Source organism: Lissotriton helveticus, assembly GCF_964261635.1.
Source record: "Lissotriton helveticus chromosome 1_1 unlocalized genomic scaffold, aLisHel1.1 SUPER_1_unloc_13, whole genome shotgun sequence".
NCBI classification, from domain to species: domain Eukaryota; kingdom Metazoa; phylum Chordata; class Amphibia; order Caudata; family Salamandridae; genus Lissotriton; species Lissotriton helveticus.
The window spans coordinates 230,162-256,089 of record NW_027611652.1 but is presented as its reverse complement, the minus strand read 5'-3'; the positions used below and the strand labels follow the sequence as shown (position 1 = coordinate 256,089).

Genomic DNA, 25,928 nt, shown 5'->3' with positions numbered 1-25,928 from the left:
AATTTCTCAAAATCCACTGGAGCACATATATTGAGACCTACAAAAGGCACATCGGGCTACCAGTCCCTACAATTTTGCCAAGTTTCGTGCAAATCCATTCAGCCGTTCGGGCTAAAAGTGAGGCCAACCGCCCTATGGAAATTAACATGGGAAAAACGCGTTTTGGGACCCCCCTTTTTTCTCGGCCCCCCCTTGACGAACCCCCCCAAAATTTTCAGGGGCTGCTCAGAAACAAAATGTGCCATTTTCCTGAAAATTTCAGCCAATTCCGTCCACAAACGCCAAAGTTATTAGACATAGAATTTTCAAAAATCCCATAGAGAAAAAATCCTAACTATATATACCTACTGGCGACCGCCAGTAGGTAATATATATATATATATATATATATATATATATATATATATTCCTTCGATACCTCTCACCACCTTTCTCTTCCCAGCGGAAGTCACGGCACGACAGCAGATAGGTTATCTAAATTATTTTATTTTTAAAACACCATGTGCATAAACGTGCAAGAATAGGACGGCCTACTCGTTTCGGCAACAATTAGCCTTTAACTGGACCATAGAGTCCCAGGCGTCTAGTACATTTATAAAAAGTGCTCAGTGGTAGTACCCTTATTTGTGTTCATTAAACACTAGACTGTTAACCTCATTTACAAACTATGGCTCAATACAATCGCCATTTTGTTTTTCTTCCATTCCTGTGAAGTACTCTTAAAGTGCTGCGTGCGAGATGATGATATCATTTCCTCATTCATGGCAGTAAGTTATTCTGTCACAACAATTATTTACAATCTATAAATAATGCATTCTACAAGGCCTTATAGAGTTGTCTCTAATAATAATAAGTCATAAATTATGTATATATACACATATATATATATATGTCTCTCTCTCTAAATATATATATATATATAAATATATAGATATAAATATATATATATATATAAATATATATCTAAATATATATATATATATATATATATATATATATATATATAGAGAGAGAGAGAGAGAGAGAGAGATATTTTCACTGGAAAAAAAACAAAGTTTACAGAGACGTTATAGGTTGGAAATAGCATCCAAAACCTTGGAAATACACCGAAAAAAACAAAGGTTACAGAGACGTTTACTTAGGTTCAGATTTTACACACTCAAAACCGTAGAAACTGAGCAGTTATAGTTACCTGGGCTAACTATAACTTACACTCCCCACAATGCACAGCTTATAAAGCGGGCAGAGAAACATATGAATAAATTGTTCCTGCCCTTGGAGCACAGGATTTTAAGCTGCTCTCTACGGGTAGGAACAATACTGACTCCCGCTGGCGTCAAGGGGTCTCTGGGGGCAATCAACATTGATCATGTGGTTGCCCTGGATGGGCTCAAGGGCACCCACCCTTTACTGGCAGGGCCATTTTTGTAAATCCTTCATTATGCATGGTCAAGGCATATGGATGGTAAAGGTGTTACGTGGTAAAGGCATACGTGGTAAAGGCATATGTGTGTAAGGCATTGCAGGGTAAAGGCATACGTGTTAAAGGCATTTGTTGGTATCTATGACATTATGATTAGTCTAATCCTGCACTATCTCTTGACTTGAAACTAAACCCTGGGCCTTGATAAACTGTTTAGTGGGAATGTCATGTCACATTGTCATCACGTGCCATTTTCCCAGTGCATTGTACCATTTCCCCAGTTTTCCCCCGATAAATGGTGCTATAAACCGTATAGCACTACTCGCCACCTCGTGTAGAGGGTGATCCATTTCTCTTCCTACCCTGCAAAGAGAGTTACTCCAGCATTTTGTTGAAGTGAAACTCTAACTGTTTCCAGTGTCAGAAATAGTCAGATTGAGGTCTGTGAATGCTCACTTGCTCACAAACTGACAAGGTGAATCATGCATGCGGTACAGCTACTAGTGTGTGATTCTACACATGCAAAACATGTACACCTGGCAGCGATCATCTGACTAGTTTTGTTTTCAAACATTGTTGAAAGAGCTGGGGACACAGACAAACCCACTGACACCAAGAGAGAAACAGTAATAACAGTTATTCACAGGCCCTGGCAAAACCCCTAGGCCTGCTCATCATGAGACCAATCTCCCTCCCAAACATTCTTGCTAAACTATTCACAGGTTTTCTGGCACACAACATAGTCCGTTCATAATGGCCTTATGACTGCAAGCCACAGCAGTGGTGAGTTAATATTGTGCTGTTAATAAAATTGATAATTCCCAACACTGAGAAGACACTGGATGTAGGAAGGTGGATATCTGACTATATGGTTACCCCAACTTTTTGCCTTGTGTTTTGCTGGTCTTTGACTTAGTTGGCCTGGGATCCTGCTATTCAGGGCCCCAGGCTATCTGCTCTCCCTATAAAATGGACTCCATGTACTTTAGGTGCATACCAGATTGGGTATTGGGTCACCTCTGTGAGCCCCTGTGTAGTGTACCATAGGTACCCAGGGCATAGGTGCATCCAAGGCTTACCATGGGCTGAAGCATGTATTATGCCACCCCTAGCTGACCATCCAAACTGACACCACAGGTTAATCACTCTGATTGAGTAAGGTGGTGTAATCACCCCTTACTTAGATATAGTATACCTATATCTACCTTTATATATAGACACATATGCACCTATAAGTCACTCCAATGTTAGGCCTCGACAATCCTCAAGGTAGAGTGCTTGGTTTTATGTGAGAGGGTGCCCTAGCATGAGCTGAGCCCCTCTGCAGCTTTCAGAACCATGTCCTTATATCTGTTCTATGATATAGTCATACCATATACTCTTAAGTGCATTATAATCCTCGCGGTTAAATGCTAACTTTGGTGTGGCTTTATCAAAACATGTGGTGTAAGGTGTCAAACACTTTGGAATACTACCCCCTCCCACCAATTCCGGCGGCAGGGGTAGCATTCCACCCTTCTAGAGGGAAAAGACATGTATGTTACTGCTTTACCCGGTTAGAGTTAAACAGAGCTTCAGCATCACAAAATGGATGCTGCTGCTACAGACACGAGTCTGACCTCCTGCTGCTGGATGAAACTCCAGCAAGGGAGGCCTGGACAATGGGTTTCCTGTCGAAGGAGGTGCTAGGACCTCCCAAGACAGCCTGTAGTGTATTGGGGCAGTGTGGGTTGAAGGCAACAATGCTTTTCCAGACACTGCCTGAGGCAAACAAGATGCTCCATGCATAGCCCGGTTCAAACCAGTTGCTGGGGCACTCCAGCCCCGCTCTGGCGCGATACTGGACAAAGGGTAAGGGGTGTAACCACCCCCTTCCCAGGTGCACCCATAGGAGGGACCTAGTAGGTCCTCCAGACCATAGTATAAAGCTCTTAGTATAAAGATAGGTGCTGTGTCCCCAGGACTTTAGATTATCCTGCAACGAAACTCTGAAAAGAAACTCTTGGACCATCGACATTCTATACCGACTAGAAGACTGAAGACATCTCCCTTGTGGTCAAGGAGTGACCGCCCTGTGTAAACAGGGACCCCTGTCTTTAGTAACAAGCAAGGTAAAGGCGGCAGTTGGCATTTGAGCTGATCCAGTGTGAACAGGAAAGCATTGTGGAAAAAGATGTCCGGAGTTACCTTTGTCATATATACTTCCTGAAGAGTTACCTTTGTAATACAGTTCATAAAGAGTTACCTTTGTTATACACTTCCTGAAGAGTTACCTTTGTTATACACTTCCTGAAGAGCTACCTTTGGTAGATACTTCCCGAAACTGAATTAACGGCAGCGCTTCCTGATTCCTCTCTTTTTCCACAATCTGTTCTGTTTAAATGAAATTTTATCCATGTGTATCTACCTAAAACTCTACCTGTAGCACATGAGTGCTCTGTAGCTGCCCTTTGCTTAGTAATTTACTCTGAACAATGGTAAATCACTGCCTTCTCAGAAGTAAATAAGATGTGACATGTTCAACAACAGTTTTAATGAAATATCCATGTATGGTAAAATGTTCCTTACTAAATTTGGAATATGGTAGAGAAGAGATGTTTTATCCAGCTGGTTAAATATTGTGTATTCACATTCTATTACATTTGCATTTAGTAATATTGCATTTCTTTACATCCAACAGAAAATAAGTCTTAAATGCACGGATTGATTATGAATAATGAAGATAACACATCAAACCTGCAAAAATTATCAAAAATAAGGAGCTCCAAAACCATCAGTGCAATCAGAGGCAGAGGACAGATCCTGGAAGGAGCAGTCAAAGGCAATTCAGTGAGTGTTTGAGTCTGAGCTCTGCACCTCGACACCCCAAGACGAAGAAATGACCTCTACAAAACCAAGACAACAAAACTGACAAACTACCTGCTGTATAAACAAGCGTCCAACACCAGCTTTGATCATGAGGCCGGTATGAGAGTTGGAGGAAGGTCTCGTGTCTATTTGGGATCCATAGCTTGGAACAAACTCCCTCTTCAGCTTTGAGCTGTTAGCAACATGATAATGTTTAAAAAAAGGTTGAAAACTTGGCTTTGTGTCCATGTTTGAAACAACCAGATTTACTTTCTTTTCTGACCTGTGCTTTGCCCCGGGACACTCTTTGGAGTAGCTGTACACATTACAAGTCGCTTCATCATCATGATGTGGCTAGAGCAGTGCTTCGCTGTCTAAACTGGCACCAGACCAGCATTCAGTGCTCTAGGTGTATTGTTAACTCTTTCTAGCCAAACCACAGACACCAGGGAAAAGCAAAACGAAGTGGAGCCTAACAACTGAAGGCTAAAGGAAAGCGGAGATCTGCTCTCTGAAGTACAGAGTATTGTCCCAATTTGCACCTACCGGAAGGAAGATTAAGCTTTACCCGCAAGCAGGCAAAGCCATTATCCAATCTAAAGATGCAATCACCCACAAGGAAGCCTTACTGATATTATGAATGTGGCAGGTATTTAGTGAGTCTTGTATTTTATTGTTAAATCGGAAATATTACACACATACAGGGAATGTGAAAATAACGCAAGTGGTTTATTAACTATGCTGACCCTTCAGGAAACACGGTCAGCAGAAAAATCGTTCAATTGCACTGAATATGTCAAGAACATTAGCCAATTAGAAACCATAAAAGAGCATCAGCGAATACAAACAGGGGAAAAACCATACCATTGCACTGAATGTGTGCAGAGCTTCAGTCGGTTAAAACAACTCCAAACACATCAGCGAACACACACAGGGGAAAAACCATACCATTGCACTGAATGTGTGAAGAGCTTCAGTCGGTTAAAACAACTCCAAACACATCAGCGAACACACACAGGGGAAAAACCATACCATTGCACTGAATGTGTGAAGAGCTTCAGTCAAATTGCAAACCTCCACACACATCAGAGAATACACACAGGGGAAAAACCATACCATTGCAATGAATGTGGGAAGAGCTTCAGTCAAATTGCAAACCTCCACACACATCAGAGAATACACACAGGGGAAAAACCATACCATTGCAGTGAATGTGTGAAGAGCTTCTGTCGGTTACAGGAACTCCAAAAACATCAGCGAACACACACAGGGGAAAAACCATACCATTGCAAGGAATGTGTGCAGAGCTTCAGTCGGTTAGCACACCTCCAAATACATCAGCGAATACACACAGGGGAAAAACCATACCATTGCAAGGAATGTGTAAAGAGCTTCAATCAAATTTCACAGCTCCACACACATAAGAGAATACACCACAGATTCCCGACCCCAACCACCTAGAATGCATCCTTCTCAACACCCGCTCGGTCCACAGGCACGCCATTGACCTTTGGAACCTACTAGACACCATCTCTCCAGACGTCGCCTTCCTAACGGAAACATGGATGAACGCCTCCTCCGCTCCTGACATCGCCATCGCTATCCCCGACGACTATAAGATTACACGCAAAGACCGCACCGACCAAACAGGAGGAGGAATCGCTATCGTCCACAAGAAATCAATCCGCATCTCAACCAGCTCTGACGCCAACCTCGCCAACTCCGAACACCTTCACTTCCAGATCCACATCGACCCCAAGACCACTCTCAGAGGCACCCTCCTCTACAGACCACCAGGACCCCGCGCAAAATTCAGTGAAGACATCACGGACTTCATCACCCCACACGCGCTCCCCTCCAAAGACTACATCCTCCTGGGAGACCTCAACTTCCACCTTGAGAAGATCAACGACCGCAACACCGCCACCCTCTTAGACAACCTCGCCAACCTCGGACTTAAACAACTGGTCACTTCCCCCACCCACATCGCAGGTCACACACTCGACCCCATCTTCACCTCTAGCAACCATGTCTCTTTCAACCACACTACGGAGCTCCTCTGGACTGACCACAGCTGCGTCCACTTCACCTACAACAAGCCGAAACCCATCATCCACCTCCAACCAACTCTACAAAGAAACTGGAACAAAATCACCACGGAACAGATCTCCTCATCGCTCCTTCAAACCTCCCCAGCCCTCTCTTCTGACGCCAACGAAGCCGCCTCCAACCTCACCCTTTGGCTATCCAACACCGCAGACACCTTAGCACCACTGAAAAAACGCCTACACAAAATCAAGAAGGCCTCATGGTTCAACGAGGACCTCAAGAAATCCAAGAAACTATGCCGCTCCCTTGAAAAGGCCTGGAAAAAAGACTCATCCACCAGCAACAAGGACGCCTTCAAAAACGCCATCCGTACTCACCACCAACTGATCCGAAAAGCCAAAAAAACAGCATTCAAGGATCGACTCGACAACAACGCCCACAACAGCAAGGAACTTTTCAACATCGTCAAGGAATTTTCCAACCCCTCGGCCAACTCCAACGACATCACCCCCTCTCAAACTCTCTGCGACTCCCTAGCCTCTTTTTTCCACAACAAGATTGCTGACATCCACAACAGCTTTGACAACCAACCCGGAAGCCAACCCACCCTACCATCAGCTGACTATCTTCCCCCCGTTAACACCCTCAACGCCTGGAACCCAATCACCACTGAGGACACCATCCGCCTGATGAATTCCATCCACTCTGGATCCCCCACAGACCCATGCCCTCACCACATCTTCAACAAAGCAGACTCCGTCATAGCTCCGCACCTCCGAGACGTCATCAACTGCTCCTTCAACTCCGCTACCTTCCCAGAAGACTGGAAACACGCTGAACTCACCGCTCTTCTGAAAAAACCAACAGCAGACCCCACCGAACTCAAAAACTACCGCCCCATCTCACTTCTTCCATTCCCGGCCAAAGTCATCGAGAAAGCTGTCAACAACCAGCTCGCCACCTTCCTCGAAGCCAACAAATCCCTCGACTCCTCACAATCTGGATTCCGAGCCAAACACAGCACTGAGACCGCCCTCATCGCAGCAACAGACGACATTCGAACTCTACTGGACAATGGAGACACAGTCGCCCTCATCCTCCTCGACCTCTCTGCAGCCTTCGACACAGTCTGCCACAGCACCCTTTTACAGCGCCTCAAAAACATCGGAATCCAAGGAAAGGCACTGGAATGGATCACCTCGTTCCTCTCCGGAAGAACCCAGAGAGTCCGCCTCCCACCATTCAAGTCCGAGGCCTCTGAAATCATCTGCGGCGTACCACAAGGATCCTCACTCAGCCCCACCCTCTTCAACGTATACATGAGCCCCCTCGCGACCATCGCCCGCCAACACAACCTCAACATCATCTCTTACGCGGATGACACTCAACTGATCCTTTCTCTCACCAAGGACCCCAGCACCGCCAAAACTAACCTGCACGAAGGAATGAAAGAAGTCGCCGAATGGATGAAACAAAGCCGTCTGAAACTGAACTCAGACAAAACAGAAGTCCTCATCTTAGGTAAATCCCCCTCTGCTTGGGACGACTCCTGGTGGCCGGAAGCCCTCGGAAAAGCACCCATCCCGACAGACCACGCACGGAACCTTGGCGTCATCCTGGACTCTTCACTTTCAATGAACAGACAAGTCAGCGCCGTATCCTCATCCTGCTTCAACATCCTTCGCATGCTCAGAAAAACATTTCGCTGGATCCCCACCGAAACAAGGAAAACAGTCACCCATGCTCTGGTCACGAGCCGACTGGACTACGGAAACACCCTCTACGCAGGTACCACCGCCAAACTACAGAAGAAACTACAACGAATCCAAAACGCCTCAGCCAGGCTCATATTAGACATCCCACGCAACGAACACATCTCTGGTCACCTTAAAGACCTCCACTGGCTACCCGTCAATAAGAGGATCACTTTCCGACTGCTTACCCACGCGCACAAATCACTCTACGACATCGGACCAGATTGCCTCAACTCTCGACTGTCCTTCTACACCCCCTCCCGCCAACTTCGATCTTCCAGCCAAGCATTCGCCACTGTCCCTCGCATCAACAAAACCACCATGGGAGGCAGATCCTTCTCATACCTGGCTGCCAAAACATGGAACTCACTCCCCGCTTACCTTCGCCTCACCCAGAATCACCTAGCGTTCAGAAAACAACTTAAAACGTGGATATTTGACAAATAACCCCCCTCCCCTCCCCAAGCGCCTTGAAACCCTCTGGGTATGTAGTGCGCTATATAAATTTTATGACTTGACTTGACTTGACTGACAGGGGAAAAACCATACCATTGCAGTGAATGTGTGAAGAGCTTCAGTCAAATTTCACAGCTCCACACACATCAGAGAATACACACAGGGGAAAAACCATACCATTGCAAGGAATGTGTGAAGAGCTTCAGTCAATTATCAAACCTCCACACACATCAGAGAATACACACAGGGGAAAAACCATACCATTGCAGTGAATGTGTGAAGAGTTTCAGTCAATTATCAAAACTCCAAACACATCAGCGAACACACACAGGGGAAAAACCATACCATTGCAAGGAATGTGTGAAGAGTTTCAGTATGTTAGCAGAACTCCAAACACATCAGCGAACACACACAGGGGAAAAACCATACCAGTGCAGTGAATGTGTAAAGAGTTTCAGTCACTTATCAAGCCTCCATAGACATCATAGAATACACACAGGGGAAAAACCATACTATTGCAGTGAATGTGTGAAGAGCTTCTGTCGGTTACAAGAACTCCAAATTCATCAGCGAACCCACACAGGGGAAAAACCATACCATTGCAAGGAATGTGTAAAGAGCTTCAATCACATTTCACAGCTCCACACACATCAGAGAATACACACAGGGGGAAAACCATACCATTGCAGTGAATGTGTGAAGAGTTTCAGTACGTTAGCAGAACTCCAAACACATCAGCGAACACACACAGGGGAAAAACCATACCATTGCAGTGAATGTATGAAGAGCTTCAGTCAAATGACATGTCTCCGCACACATCAGAGAATACACACAGGGGAAAAACCATACCAGTGCAGTGAATGTGTAAAGAGCTTCAGTCGCTTAACAGGCCTCCAGAGACATCAGCGAATACACACTGGGGAAAAACCATACAATTGCAGTGAATGTGGAAGTAGTTTTAGAGTACAATCAAACCTCCGCACACATCAGAGAATACACACAGGGGAAAAACCTTACCATTGCAGTGAATGTGTAAAGAGCTTCAGTCAAATGACACACCTCCAGAGACATAAGCGAATACACACTGGGGAAAAATCCTACCATTGCAATGAATGTGGCAGTAGTTTTACTTACTCTTCAGCATTAAGAAATCATCAGCGAGCTCACAAAGGGGAAACAAATCTTTTAAATGCCATGAATGCTTGAAAAGCTGTAGTCCATTATCAATCCTAAACAGGCATCAGCGAACACACGCAGAAGAAAAGCCTTCAATTGCAATGAATGTGTGAATAAATGTAGTCAATTGTCAAGCCTATATAGACATCAGCTTGCTCTTACTCTGTAAATACCGTACAACTGTAGTGAGTGTAGAAGTACCTTTAGGAAATCTTTCGCATTAAGGATTCATCAGTTAATGCACACAGAGAAAAAACCTTTCAGGTGCAGTGAATGTGTGAATATCTTCTGTCAGTTATTAAACCTACGGATATATCAACTAACATACACAGAGATAAAATGGGAATTGCAATGAATGTCAGAAGTGATTTTGTCAATTGCAAACACACCTGGGGTAAACCTTACAATTGCACTAAAAGTGTGACGAGCTTTTGTCAATTTCTGATCCTACATAGCCTCAGCGAACACACACCTTCATTTAACTCACTTAGAAATAATCCTAGAGATGCAGTAAATTCAGAAAGAACTTAAGAACATTAACAATAATATTGACTCATCTGAGGACATAGACAGGAGCAGAACAGTGCCGTTATTGTGAGATGAAGGAATTACAGGAACAAGTATATAATTATGTGGGTTATTCAAATACCAGATTAATGAAGACTCGACTAGAAGAAATGAAGAAAACCAAAGATTTGTAGAATATTAAAAGTGTCTGTTCCCAGTGATTGTTCACTTCGGTACACATAGAAAAAACAACGTGATTTAACAGGAAATCCACTGGGAGACTAGCTCAATGTGGAATAAAAGAAAAGAAACACTGGTGGTTTTTATTTGGCGATGAAGAGTTACAAAGAAAAACATCCAAGTGTTCCTGTTCATGCTACCTGTAAAAGTGTAGGGATGAATATGATTCTGCCTGCACACATTGCTATATTAGCATAAGTGAGTTAGTTGTGAAAACGAAATTTTGCTGCTTTTGCAAATGACACTACATCTCTGTTTTTATAAAGACAAACTGCTTGCTTTTCCTTCACATGAGAATGATCTGTTTTTCATATATCTAGACTCACACTGTGACCTCAAGTCTGCACAAAGTGTTCAAGGTTAAAATTAAAATGTATGCTGTTGATGCAGGTTGATCGGCCCATGCTCTAGACACAACACAAACACAGCTGCTCATTTCTGAAACTCAGGTGCTTTTAATATTGCACTGCATGTATGAGACTGGCACTTGGAAAAAACCTTTCAATCAACAAAGAACTGTGCTGAGCTGGGATGTGATTCACTTCACCTGACTTTGGAGGTATGGGGTTCCCGGTTTTAACCTAGAGATCTTCTATTATTATAATACCTAGCTCCTAGCAAGGGGAGGGTGGTACACAAGGCGCTATAGATCTGGTTCCACTATCATTATAATATGATTCTCCCTTTGTATTGTATGGAATTGTAACAATGTTGATTGTATTGATTTTATGCATCTTTTTACTTATGTTAGCAAAGATACTGCATCTTAGAGCACGTAGTTGAAATAAACATTTTAAACTATACATTGTCTATGATTGCTCACGTTGTGGACATTTATGAGAATAAAAACAAAAGAGTGTTCTTGATTCCCACTATTCCTGAGAGGTTCCAAAGTCGCTTGTTCATTGGTAGCTTCGCTGTAGTACGGAGAATGAATGAAACACTGTTGCTAGTCGGATAGGGGTTCTGGGCACTGAGGTGGATTTTTGGTACACCACAATACACTGAGGTCCTGGTTTCCTGCGCATAGTTCTGTGCATGAGCAGAATTACCGCAACTTGGCGCCCAAAGTCTTGATTAGTGCTCGTATCTCTCCACAATACCCTCAACACCTTTTCCGGTTAACAGGCGTGACGGATGAACCTACCTATACGAATGTGTTATAGGTTAATTAAAGCATGAGATTTATGAAAAGGTTCACATTTTCAATTACTAACCTTTGTTTTACTTCAATTTATATAAATTGTTTTTCTTCTGTATGTCCTCATGGGTGATATTGACGTAGCTCAGCGTAGTTGGACAGCGCTCTGGTGTCATCTGACGGAGTTTGGAGTACCAGACAATGGTATGTCTGTTATCTTTGTGGTGAGTGCTGATTCGGCATTCCCCTTTGAACTTTTCTACTCTTGGGTCACGTTTCCTGCAATAAATGCGGATGAGGATATGTTTCATACATACACTCACACTGCCATTCCTGTGAACTATACTCCATATAGGACACAAGAGATTCCAATTTCGGCATGGCAGCATCGTGTTTGGTTGTATGGCACCCTCCCCCACACCGTAACTCCGGTTCGGTTAGGTCCCTTGTCAATTCCTGTGGCCACTTGGCCAGGCTTATCTGGGTTCACACCATATCCACGTTATCTCAATGCCTCGATTGACGACTTGTGTCAAATTTATACCTCTTTTGTCGGGGTACATAGGGCTTTATTTCAATATGTTTCTTGCAATGGAACAAGTTGGACCGGCCGGGTTGTAGATTAGTCCAGTCATGGTTAATTCGGTTAATTCGGTAATGAGCAAGCACCCTCAAACTAAGTACGATATGCCTTATTGGCTTGCTGAGAAATTTGACCAACTGGAAGCAGTGTTTCCTAATACCGCTCCTGTGGAAAAACACAGGATTCTCACAATTAGTTTGCAGAAAGACTTATTGCCAGAGGTAACAGATTGTGAGATTTGGGGTAAAGTATTTGCAGCAGAATATGCGAAGTGTTTCTGCACGCCGTCTATGAATGTCTTGCCCTCTGTGATCAAGCATGTTCCGAATGAGCACAGTGCGGAGGCGGCTGTCGAGTTGAGAATGAGGCTCATTGGAGTGTTTGACGTAATTGCTGATCTCATCATTTGTAATGTAAAGAGAGATGCGGTTAACTTTCAGGTGTCAAATGCTTTGCGCCTTGTCCAAGACGTTGACAAACCCCGAGCGTTACCGTGAATTATTGCGGAGGCTTATAAGACCATTGGCCGCAATAGTTTGGGTGTTAAGCCTTTTGCTAAAACGGCAACTCAACCGCAGACTCAGATAGCAAAGCCTATTAAAGACGACCATCCAAATTTTCCAAAACAGAATTGGAAGAATACAAATCAGGTGAAGCAGCAATAGAAACAGGGGTCGCATTCGGCGTCGCCGATAGAAGCGTCTACTGAGCGCACTTATGATTTGTGCGACCATGCAAGAATTAGGTCTCCTGATAGATTTCAGGTTCCTGAGCAATCTTCTCATCGTTCTTGACAGGAAACATCGCACGCAAGCTGGTGAAGAAGAACACGGCAGGGGTCGGGGTGCCCCACAAGGACGTGAGCAGCCCCGCCCGTCTGATGGTAAAGGCAAGCAGGAAGACTTGCCACGTTAACGCCCTCATTTTCAGAAAAAGAAAGTTGCTGTGTTAACCGTAAGGTATGCCACGGATAGTGAGAACACAGCTTCGGATCCTGACATGGAAATTAACGCTGCTCGACAGCGCAGCGGAGGTTACAATAGTACGGCAAGCACTGCGTCCATATCCGAAGGCGACAGCGACTGACACTTTTATCACAATGGAAACTGTTGACAGTAGGATGGCTCCCCCTGACAGACTATATGATATAGTTCTTTTAATAGAAGGTGATATCCAACGTGTAATAAAAGGGATTTTTTGGGAACATCTGACCTCTACATATGACATTCTGTTAGCTGAGTCAGACTGGCCCCCGCTTTTCATTTTGGCCGCTCCTAGAGGGGAGGAGGTCACCCTCCCCAGCTTTCCGCACGCCGTGCCCAAGGAGCAGTCCGCAGAACTTTGCAGAAGAGTATGCTCTGGTGCTTGCACCTTCGTTGTACCATACTCAAGTCGGGTGGGATAAACTTTCTCCCAGACACGAGATTCCATTGCAGTTTATGCCAGAGCCACCACCCCGCTATCCCATGCGGCGATTGGCTAAAGCCCACGTTGCGGAAATCCTTGAACAATTAGAATATCAAGGTGTGATTGAGACATGTGTGTAAATGTAAATGTAAATTGATACTTGTATAGCGCACTACTCACCGCAAGGGTCTCAAGGCGCTTGTACGAATACCGCTGTGGAACCCATCCTGGTTTTCCCTGTGAGGTGTCCACTCCTGGGCACCCCTCAGGTGGAGGCCAGGCATCCTTAGCGTTGTGGGGGCCGTTGTGGAGATTAAGCAAGCTATTTCCCAGGGTTGCAGAGTGGGACTCCATGGTTGGAATAGGCACCGAGGCGAGAATGATCAGGTCCGTGGAATTTTGAGCCCAAGACCCGCCGAGGCGGGGAATTGAACCCTGGCCCAGGCTAGACCTCTGCATCAGGGTCTGCCGCTCTAACCATTGAGCGTGTGTGTCACCCATGAATAATCCTCATTTCACTGTTACCAAACCTGATGGGTCGTACTGCCTGGTTTTGGATTATCTTTGTGAAACAAAGGAGTTAGGTCCATATAGGGTATGGGGTAGACTGGATCGTAGTAAACTAGAAAACACAAGAATACGTCTACACTCAATTAATTTCCAAAAACTTATTTCAGGTCATAGGAGAAACACAAACGTATTGAGTTTGACCCAGTATTTTTATTTATACCTGTCTATTTCGGAAAAAAAATTCATTCTTCTTTTGAAAGTTTTGCAAAAAAGGAGAAAACTGTACATTCAATACATTTAAATTCCAACACAATGGAAGCAATGCTGTAAGGGTCATATTTTGGAATGTGTCAAAGACAAAGAAAACCAAGAAAGAATTCTGCATGAACACGAACAACGAACAACGCTGGGTGTTCAAGCTCCAAACAGATGTTCATGGGTTGAACGATGACATACCGTGGGGTGCATTTAACCCCTAAAATGACTGTCAAGACACTAATCCTAACCCCTTAAAGACCAACCTTTCTGGCATTCATCTATGGTCCATACCATACCGAACTTAATGTTTAATTACCTCCAAAATTTCTCGAACAGCCATACCTATTAAGAACTCGAGTTTACATTTTTTTTTTGTTTTCAAACATTTAAAAAAAATATATATATATTTTTATATTATCCTTCCAAAACCCAACAATATCTTAATTAATTAATTCTCACCGTCACTATTTGTGCTCAATTAGGCAATAGAGACCTTGCACCCTCGTATTATTAAAGTGAGAATCGACCAACCAAGCACCCAGCGCTACGGATAAAACACTTCCGCATTTTGCGCAATCACATCCTCCCAACATGGCCGACTCATCCACACGGTCTAGTCTTCTGTTAGGCGTACCCGGAAATGAATACTAACAAAAGAGATCCCGACGGAACGCATTCTAAGATGCGGTCCGAGAGGGAAGCAGCCAGGTAATCCCGTACGGTGATGCCAGATAGGAAGTAAGTGACGGATCCTCCAGAAAGGTCACGAGCGAAGATATCTTCCCGCTCTTGTATTTTTAATCATGTGCATTCTCTCCCTCATATAACGGTCCTTTTTTTAAATATGACCCTTACAGCATTGCTTCCACCGAAGCAACACCGCCCCTCCCAGAGACCATGAAGTGCTATTCAGCACCCTGATATGTAATTATCGGCATCCTTCAATCCTTTATTGTGTGTTAAATGTAGTGTGTCTCACGTTTGTGTCACAGCTAGTTTTCATGTCAGTGTCTATGTATATACAAGCACGTGTTTTATTTCACCATATGCTGGACCTGAAAGCCTGCACGCACCAGTATGGGGCAACTTGCACCATATAAAGCATGCATATACACGTATATGTATCAAAATGTGCAGCATGAAGGACTTACATAGTCCCCGATCTCCTAAAGAGAAGGGAAAGGTGTCTATTTAATGTGTTTATTCATTTTACAGGTTCTCCAGTGAACATAAACATACGTCAGTAAATTTATCACGTATGAATGTCTGTACCTTGCATGTTTATATATTGAACAGCGGTCATCACGATCTCATTTATTAATATTCACAACCTAAATGTAGGATTTTAGGAGTGGAAATTACAGGGCTGGTCCCTGTAAGGTCCTGAAGAAACGCTAGGGGTAGCGTGAAACATGTTGACCATATACTGAACCCGCCTCCATAGTTGGTCGGTCCACAGTATAACCCCATTTTTAATATATCAACCTAGGAGCAGAATAAAACATTGAGGCCCACTAGCACAGTATTTTTAAATTCACTTACTCACCCACTCCATCCCACAACACCTTTTTTTGCACCACACATAGTCCTTCACATTACAGTGCTCCTACGTAATTCGCAAGTCGCAGCACGCCCCTTTTCGTAGAGAACTGGGAGGGCCCCAATGATGAAGCATGTCACCTTGAGGAAACTCCGGTGAGTGAGGGGACTCAAAAAAAGATATTTTTTCTTTTTTCTGGCCACACCAAATATTATTTTGTATCCGGCCACAACACGAGACAGGTCTACGAACCCAAACTTTGGGCTCATTTTTTCATATGATTCTGTACACCCCCACCGGGTATCTTAGTCTTATTTGTATGAGCTAGCTCACAGTGCCGCTAGAGTCTCCTCTTATCAGGGAGAGAATAGTTTCTGGCAACCTCAGAGCATGACAACCCTGATCCCTCTGAATCATGGAAACAATATATTACTTTTCGCTCAGTCACTCGTGTTCACTTAGTCTGTCTCAGAGATACACAGAATAAACAGTCTGGGCGTTTCATTAAGAATTTATTGAACAGTTGTTTTTCTCGTGTAGAATATATGAGCTGTAACAACCGTTAGACAGTAGTAGAGATATATCATTTTTTTTTAAAACTTTATTTTTCAGTTTATACATCTTAAAAACAATAACACACAACTGGCATCTATTCAGTGTATGTACGCAGATCGACGACCTCATTAGCGGCACTTAGGGCGACAGGCGGCAACAGAGAGGGAACTGACATATGGGGAAGGGATACAAAAGCATATAATAATAGTGTCATGAGAAGAAACCAGGCACATCGCTGATACAGATGATGAATATCACTGAGATCCACCCCCCTGCTCCCCATCAGATCCAAACCCAAAGGGCGTGCCCCACCCACCACTCCCACTGTCAGTTGTGTCATATGAGGAGAGCTCCTCTTTTGCTAGCCCGACGCACATATAACGCGCCAGGCCATTAAGTCGTCCTGCAGCTTCTCATCCCTCTGAGTGAATTGCATGTGAGTTTCCTCAGCCAGGGACCACTCCCGCACATCTCTAAGCCAGGTGGAGACCTCCGAGGCCCTCTGCCCCATCCAAGTGATCGCTACCCTGCGCCAGAGCTGGACGTTTGAGTGTTATGGCCCCCAGTTCGGTTGGCGTCTCTAGTGGTAGTATCATTGTTGTCAGGAGTGACATCAGGTGGGGTCGTGGGTAGTTGGTATCTTGGTCCCTTCAGAGTTTCTTTTAATATTAGGAAAGTCTTTTCAAATTCCTCAAGGTCCCTATTGGCTGCTTGTATCAGCACTATTCCCGTTTTATATAAAGTGATGCATAGTTCTGCATTGCATCTTTTTGATGGTGAAGTCAGTATTTTTGTACCATGAGGGATATTTTTCATAACTTTTATGAGCAGCATTTCTGTGAGGGCATTGCGCCATTTAGCTGTTTTATGCGTGTAGAAAATCAGGTCATTCATTATGGTGCCTTTCACTCTATCAAAATAAGGGTCAGCGAACAGTATGTCCGGGTTTTTTCTCATGGTTTTATGTTTGAACTTTTTGGCAGCATTTTTGGATAAAGTAGAAGGATATTTTATACTCTGTGCTTTGGAGCCAGTCGTCGCTCGGTGTCTTTCATCCATTTTCCCTTCCCGTTGTAAGTCTTATGATGGTTTGTTCTGAGTTGATCCCTTATTAGTGTACAGTGGTAGTCAAAGGATTAGAAAATAGATCAAGTACCAATGTTTCGTGGTAAGTATAGTTTTCTCTGATTTACTCTAATTATACCTTCATAGTTGTGTTCCCATGCCACAAGAAATTAATTTAACTATCCCTTATTGTGAGAGGTTTGGTGTAGAGCTAGCCGTTACAAGATGTCCGCCGTTTCTGTTTCTGTTGTTCTTCTGTGGGGGAGTGGACTTTCTTTCTTTCCACTCCTGTAGTTAGTCCACTTTCTCTTTTACTCATTAGTTATGGGTCTAGGATGGCTCCTTTCCCTATCTTGGTATGTCGACAGTCCACTTTCGATGTCTATGCCCCTGGATTGATGTTCTTTGCTGGCAATTGGTGGCTGTCTATGTTGTTAGACCATTTCCCTTTCCCTTCTCTGATCGGGGTCTGGGATTGCTCCTCTCAATTTCAGTATGTTCAAACCCCTTCCAATGTTCATGCCAGGATGATTCTCTGCCGGTAATTGTAGGCAGTGCCGAGGGGATCGTATGAATATGAATGTCTTAAGCGGCCGCCATTTTAGGGTCAGGCGCGCCGCTTTCTCATTCTCCTCTCCTCGAGTTGTTTCTCCCTTGCGTATACTAAGGGAGGGGGGGGTGGAGGGGGGGCAGCGCGGTGGGGTAAGGGTGCTCGTACCTTGCCCGTCGTTCGCCGAGGCTGCTCAGCTCCTTCTCTCTGCAATGACCGGATCTTGTCATCAGTCACCGGAGATGCCGCCAATGAATCCTCTTAGTCCCCAGCCCCGCGCAGCCCAGGGTGACATCCGATGGCTCCCAATGCCGTCGCTGTGAGTCCGCCCTACTTCCAAGTGTCCATGCTGTGGGGCCTGTCGTCCGAGGTCCGTCATCCGTGGAGTCCGATGAGATGAGGCAGCCTTGTTGTTTACTGACCAGGTACGGTATCTTCTACGTTTTTGCTCTGTTCCTTCGGTTTTAGCTCTGCTCTGTTCCTTCGGTAATAGCTCCGGTCGATTCTGGGTTGCACTAAGGGTTATTCAGGGATTTATTCCATATTTGGAGATCCCTAAGCCCAGAGCTCCTCACTAGAGCTCCTGTCCAGCGGCCATCTTCGCTTAGGTTTAGGTTTTATGTGTACACACCAGTCATCCACAGCCAGGACCAGGCCCTAGGCCATCCAAATATCACAGGTCCTAACCAATCCACAGAGTGGGGGGCAGTAACCCCTGGCACACAATAGCCAATCTCCACTCTCTCTCTCAGGGTAGCTACAACTACCACTGATCCAACAACCTTGCGACCACACCCTCAGGCTGACAAGAGGTCACGGGCAAGAATGCCCCACCCTACCTCTACTTCTGGGTTCCCGCACCCTCACAGGGAAGCACTCACCAGAACACAACTCTCTTACCAGATCAGGACCTCACTCCATCACTGTTCTACCACCTGGAAACTTTCACTCCTGAGGTACAAAGCACACAGCACAGTCGCTCTTCAAGCAGGTGGGGGGACACAGCACACAGCAAAGCCCCCTTTCCTCTACCTTAGTGGAAACAACAAACTGCAGGTGGGCCCCAGAACACACAGCAAGGGCAGCCCTCTCAGTCTCTTCAGCTTATCCAATTTCGTAGAGATTCCTCTTGACCTAGAAGTTTCCTAATCTCCCAACCTAGTATCTAAACCCTCTAGTTGCACCGGGGTCAGAAGTACACCGTCCTTCTGCACCCCCTTCCAGTTCCATGATTACAGGCCCAGTATGTCTCAGGCTAGACAGAGCACACGCCAGCGTCGTAGCAGCGACACACTCTCCTCCCACCGGGGTCAGAAGTAAGGACACCGTCCCTCTGCACCCCCCTCCAGAGTTCTGCACCCTCCCACCTTGGAGCGGTACCCCTGGAAGCCAACAACCGGTCAGGACACTGACTACAGATGCCCTTCCCTCCTGGTCAGGCTGAACCTGAACCTGGCCTCCCCCCTCCTCGGGGAACAACCTCCAGAGGCCCCACAAATCGTCAAGCACTCTAGACAGTCAAATGCTCAGCGAACCAGGACTTCTGCACCCTCCACTTAGGAGCGGTACTGCCCAACACCAGGACCGCCGGAGTTCTGATTACAGACACTCCCCGTCCTCTAGACACAGGAAGATTCTCCTCAAATGACTTGTAAGTACAGCCTAGGCCCCTGACCTGGCGCTCCCTTAGGGAACCCTCCAGGCCCTGAGATAGCGTTTCGGGCCAACACGGGACACACCGTCCCACACTCACTCCGCCTCCACTGAGACAGGACGTGAGCCCCTACACCCCTACCATCCTAATGGGACCTAGCTGGGCTACACATGAACCTCTTCACCTACACAGGATCATTAGATACCCAAGCCACTACTTTTAGAATCACTTCCCTAATGCCTCTGCAAGACATCCAGCACACCGCCAGACATCCACCTTCTTGTCCAATGCCTCTGCAGGACCTCCTGCACACCACCAGAGGTACACCTCACGTGCAAGCTCCTTAAAAACTCACACCAACTCCTCCAGTTCAACACAGCACTCATCCACACACTCCCACTCCAGACTGGTGAGACAGTTCCTCACTGCCTCTGACTCTCAACCTGTCACCCTCTTACTGAGCACCAGGCACCATACTCTGGGAACTGGGAATGGGAATTCACGCACTGGACACATTTAAGCTGCCACCACTGGATCCTACCATACTGGGGAATCCAGACACACACACTACACTCAGGGAATAACCACCCTCCTGAGCAAGCAATTTCTCCTCCACCCTCCCTCTCTTCCATCCACCCACACAGGGACAGGAACAGGAATTGGACACTGGACCCAGCAAGGCATTCCTAATTTATGGGAACCTCCCCTCTCCACTGGCGTCCCGCCCTGTCATTTTCTCTCATCTGCCACTAAACATAAAGGGCAGGAACACCATCTGAAAATGACACTCTGGAGGAAAAACAAAATCAAAAACAATAATCCCAAACATTTATTTATTTATTTATTTATTGACATTTGTTAAGCGCGGCGAATACCCTGAGGCGTCTCGGCGCTGACTTAGGGGTGGATCAGTGTATAAGAAGACCTAACAGAAAATGGAACTATTGGTCAAATAACCAAGTCTTGAGATGTTTGCGAAATATGAACAGGGAGTGGCTGGTCTTAATGTGTAGAGGCAAGGTGTTCCAGAGCTTGGGAGCTGCAACCAAAAAGCGCCTGTCGCCCCAAGTGACTGTTCTAGTACGAGGCACTACTAGGTGATTGTGATGAGAGGAGCGAAGGGAACGGGTTGGGATATAGTAATGAAGATTATGTTTAAGGAAATGGGGGCCTTGGTTATTGAGTGCCTTGTAAAGAATACACAATGATTTAAATTTGATACGACTGCGTATCGGAAGCCAGTGAAGTTCCCTAATGGTGTTTGAAACCGATGCAAATTTGGGAACTCCCGCCAGCATCCGGGCGGCGGCATTTTGAATTGACTGCATCTTGTTAGTCACCCGGGATTGTGCATTTAGGAATAGGCCATTACAATAATCCAGTGCGGACAGGACTAGTGAGCTGACCAAAGTTCTCCCAGCAGTATCCAGTAGGTAGGGTAGAATTTTCCTAATCATTCTGAGTTTCATGTGAGCAGTTGCAGCCGTTTTGTTAGCGTGTGCCATAAAATTTAGACCAGCATCAAAAGTGATGCCCAGATTTCTAACTTTAAGAGCTGGGCTAGGAGGAGTTCCAAACGATGTTGGCCACCAAGCTGGTGACCAGCCCGGAGAAAGGTGACCGAAAATGACCACTTCAGTTTTATCTGAATTAAGTTTGAGACAATTCGTGGCCATCCAGTCACCTATGGCCACCATTCCTCTGGTGAATAACTTGGCCACTTCTTCCCCATCCCCTTTGATGGCCAACACCAATTGTGTGTCGTCGGCGTAAGAGGTCAGGCTCATCCCAAATACTTTGATGACACTAGCAAGGTCCGACACGTAGATGTTAAAGAGTGTCGGACTTAGGGACGAGCCTTGGGGGACCCCACACGGCAAGGACACCTTAGAAGATTGGTATGGTCCAAGGGATACCGCCTGAGTTCTGTTGGCCAGAAACGATACAAGTAGGTCCAGCGCTGTTTCCTGGACCCCTAGTCGTTCGACACGGTCGGCCAAGATCTTGTGGTCGACCGTGTCGAAGGCCGCAGAGAGATCCAGCAGGACCAGGACTGCTGTCCCCCCCTGATCTCGTATGACTCGGATGTCGTCTGCCGCTTTTAGGAGGGCAGTTTCCGTACCGTGGCATTTACGAAATCCAAACTGAGTGTTGTCAAGCAGCTGATGCCGCTCTACAAACTCCGACAATTGTTGGTTCATACCTTTTTCTATGACCTTGGCCAGGAAGGGGAGACTAGCTATCGGCCGATAGTTTTTTAGTTCATCTTTGTTAAGATTGAATTTTTTTAATAGGGGTTTAACCAACGTGTGTTTCAATGAGGCCGGGAAAATGCCCGATCTGAACACAACGTTACAGACCTGTGTAATGACTGGAATCAACGTGTCCATCACTGGTGTAAGCACTTTAAGCGGGCAAGGATCCAGTGATGACCCTGTTTTAATCCTTGAGGTGAGGCTCTTCGTCTGATCCATGGTAAGGTCGGCAAAGCGGGTGAGTATGTTGTCACGCGGTGTGAGGGGAAGGGGATGAGTTACGGTATTAGTGTTTAGGGAGAAAACATGATAGATATCATTGACTTTCTTGAAGAAAAATTCGGATAGGGCATCACAAAGATGTTGTGAAGGAGGGGGTGTGAGATCCTGCGTACCACCGGACAAACGCTTAGTTATATCAAATAGCTCCTTACATGAGTTTTTTGCCTTGTCTATTTGTTCGGCATAGTATGCTTTTTTTGCCTCAGCAATCATATGTTTATACCGCGTTAGTGACTCTTTGTATAATATTTTACTCTCGGGGTCATAGTGCTTTCGCCAGTGTCTTTCCCTTTGTTTGTTAGTTTGTTTCTGCTTTTTAAGTTCATCGGAGAACCAGGGTGCGCTGGGGGAAGCACGATTCTTGGAAATAGATTTCAGTGGCACTAGCTCCTGTGTGGCCTGACTGAGCCAGTTATGAAACTGATCTGTGGCAACACTGGGATCATCAGACAACAGAGGAGGTGTGCTTGCCAGGAGAGTATTGAATGTCTCCAGGTTTAGGTCTTTCCATGCCCTCACCTGTTTAGGGGCAAGGTTAACCACTCTCGTCTTGTGGGTATCGGGAATGGCTAACTTGCTTGATATGACATAATGATCGGTCCATGGCATAGGAAGGATAGCTAAGATGTGTAATGTCTCTAAATTGGTAAATATGCCGTCAAGGGTGTGACCGGCCTCGTGGGTGGGGGCAGATATTAATTGATGCAACCCTAACGTTTCCATGTCCGATAGGAGACAGGCTGTATCGGCGTCGTTGGCCTTTTCGAGGTGAAAATTGAGATCCCCTAGCACCATGCAATAATCGTCCAGTGCTATGGATTCCAATATTGACACCAGGCCGAATTAAGGAGAGCGGTTGTCCGGTCTAATGCGCTTAAGTCGGTTAATGAATCGGGTATATATTTATTGAACATGGGCTGTGGATGGCATTTGAAACTAAAAGATGGCCGCCACGTCCTGTCTTCTAATTCTCCTTGACCTTTCTGCAGCCTTTGACACTGTCAATCACAACACCCTCCTCAACACTCTTCAACAGAGAATGTTCTTGGAGGGCACTGTGCTTAAATGGTTTGCCTCCTTCCTCTCAGATAGATCCCAAATGATCAAAATAGCGAACAGCCTTTCATCTCATGTGGCGGTAGGTCAAGGTGTTCCTCAAGGCTCTATACTTGCACCCACTTGTTCAATATCTATTTAGAACCACTGGGAAATCTCCTACGTAAATCCGGGATCTACTATCATCGCTATGCAGACGACACTCAAATCTACCTCAAGGTTGCCTCCACTCACGATCTCGCCATCCTAAGCTCCACTCTCGACTCCATTCAAAACTGGATGTCAACTCATTAACTGATTCTGAATCCCTCCAAAACTGAATTCCTCTCCTCTCCTCCTCACTCTCTCCTCCCCCGGTTCAATCATGGATGGATTAGATGAACCTACTTAACAATGAACCCATCATTGTTGACAGCGCAAAATCCCTTGGTGTCATACTCGACAAAAAACTCAAACTAATCTCCCACATCAATTCCATTGCAAAGTCCGCTCGATACCAACTGCGCCTTCTTTGGGGAATTTGTCGCTTTTCCCAGAGCAGGACCTTAAAACCCTGGTGCAATCGCTGGTCCTCTCCAGACTGGACTACTGCAATTCTCTTCTTACTGGCCTCCCCAAATCCCACTTGTCCCCCCTTAAATCTGTTCTCCATTCAGCAGCTCGTTTCATTTATGGGGCCAAAAGAAGCGACCACATCACACCGTTGTTATCCACCCTTCGCTGGCTCCCCTTCGAGGCTAGAGCTATCTACAAGACCGCTTGTATCACCCATAAAGCCTTGCACTCCTCCTCTCCTCGCTACCTGGCGAATAAACTGAAACTCTCTGGAGGCTCTAGACCTTCACGCAATGCGGAGAATCTACTGCTTGAACCTCCCACTTTCAAGAAGGAAAGATCGATGGCCCAATCCTTTTCAGGCAACGCAGTGAGAATCTGGAACTCACTCCCGCCTCAGCTCCGGACCACTGCCTCCTCCCAGGCTTTCAAAAGGGACCTCAAAGTTCTCCTCCTCCAGAGACACCTCCAAAAGTAATTCACGTCTGTGAGAAGTTGGCCTGGTAGGGGATGTTTCCAATTCTGGAACCACCTACTACCTGACCAAACAACCCCTTATGGTGTCTGGTTGTAAGTCAACCTTATTAGACAAGCTATCCTAGGGGTAGCATGGACTAAGCAGCCTAAAGGCTTAACTTAAGAGGTCGTGTTAAGCGAGCTGTTTTACCACATACAATCCTGTAATATCAAATGAAAGGACACCACACAAGTATATATTATAAAAATATATGTGTTTATTACTAAAAACAATCCCCAGTATTCTTTATGAATAAAGGGGCACAAGCGTTAAATCAAAAGCACTGTTTAAACATACAAGTTGCACAATTATGGATGAGGGCGGGTGGCCACTCAAACCATATACTAAACAAGTGGTATAAGAGAGGCCACTCGAACAGTGGTTAGGCCTAGGGCCTAGGGAATCGCTGGGAGCAGTCAGGACTAGCAATGCTGAAGTCGGGAATGGCCCTCGGGATTCGGGAGATGTGCGGGAAGCGCACGCATGCACCAATGTTAACCAATGGTGCGTAAAAGTCATAGAATTAAAGTTTAAGGACACTTCCGCTGGACCTAGAGGAACAAAACTTAACACATAGACCCTAGAGATGCGCACCAGTGTGGGAACACCGGCGGAGCAAAGTTACCTCACCCACAGGAAGTGGGTGCACAGGGTCGAAGTGGCGTCGGGTTTTGACACGCAGGCTCTTGGTGCTTGGAGCTGAAAGGGCTGCAGGCAGGTTGAAGATGAAGTGTCCGGTGGAGTCCAAGGGTGGACTCAAGTTGTAGAGTACCTGAAAGCAGAGGGGACAGAGTCTGGGTCACTCAGCAGTGACCAGGGTGGAACCAGGACGGAACCAGGCAATGTCGGGCGCAATCAGGTGGTCGTCGAGGAGCTTCTCTCCTCTGTCACGTGGGCTCTGGGGCATCTGCGACGTCCAGGAGCAGGTCACGATCTGTCCCACGCAGGCTCTCACCGTCGGTGCAGTCGGCTTCAAGTTTGGAGCAAACAAGCCTTGGCAAGAGCAATCCACGCGGGATCGGAAGATTGCTTCTCACTCGGACCAGGAAGGTCAGAGTCGGGGCTCCTTTTCAGGGGAGCTGGTGTGGATCTGGAGCAACCAGATTCACGAGTCTTCTTAGGTAGTTTGTCGGCACAGGGACAACTAGCCAGCTGGCAAGTGACCGGGCCAACACGTTGAGCCAAATAGAGCCAAAGGGCCCCACGCAGCACTCGTCGAGTGTGGAGGGCTGAACTTCGGCTCAGGAGCAGCTCAGGGTGGGGGCTTCTCAAACCCCGGTGCACAGCTTCGAGGGTCACTCGTGGGCTGCACGGTCAGCGTCTCGTGGTCAATTCAAGATGGCGTGCCCCACGCTTCCGGTCGCCTCCACGGGTCTCAGCTCTGCAGGGACTGTGGATCGGGCTGTTGGAAGGCAGGCAAGCTTGATCTCGTCGATCTCAGTCGCTCGAGTTCCGGCGGGAACTGCAACTAAGTAGACGTCGAGGGCTGGATGGTGCCTGCTGCTGCAGGGTGGTCACTCCTTGACCACAAGGGAGATTCTTCGGGCT

At 46.0% G+C, this 25,928-nt stretch overlaps 1 protein-coding gene across 1 annotated transcript in view; it reads left to right on the top strand.

Moving 5' to 3' along the window:
• The first annotated feature begins 4,110 nt into the window (after positions 1-4,110).
• Positions 4,111-25,928, top strand: part of LOC144805519 (uncharacterized) — a 138,103-nt gene continuing 116,285 nt past the window's right edge. Inside the window, exons 1-2 of the mRNA XM_078672057.1 lie at positions 4,111-5,660; positions 8,609-9,717. Of these exons, the coding sequence (XP_078528183.1) occupies positions 5,009-5,660; positions 8,609-9,717 (1,761 nt within the window). The 5' untranslated portion in view covers positions 4,111-5,008. The remainder of the gene's footprint in view (positions 5,661-8,608; positions 9,718-25,928) is intronic.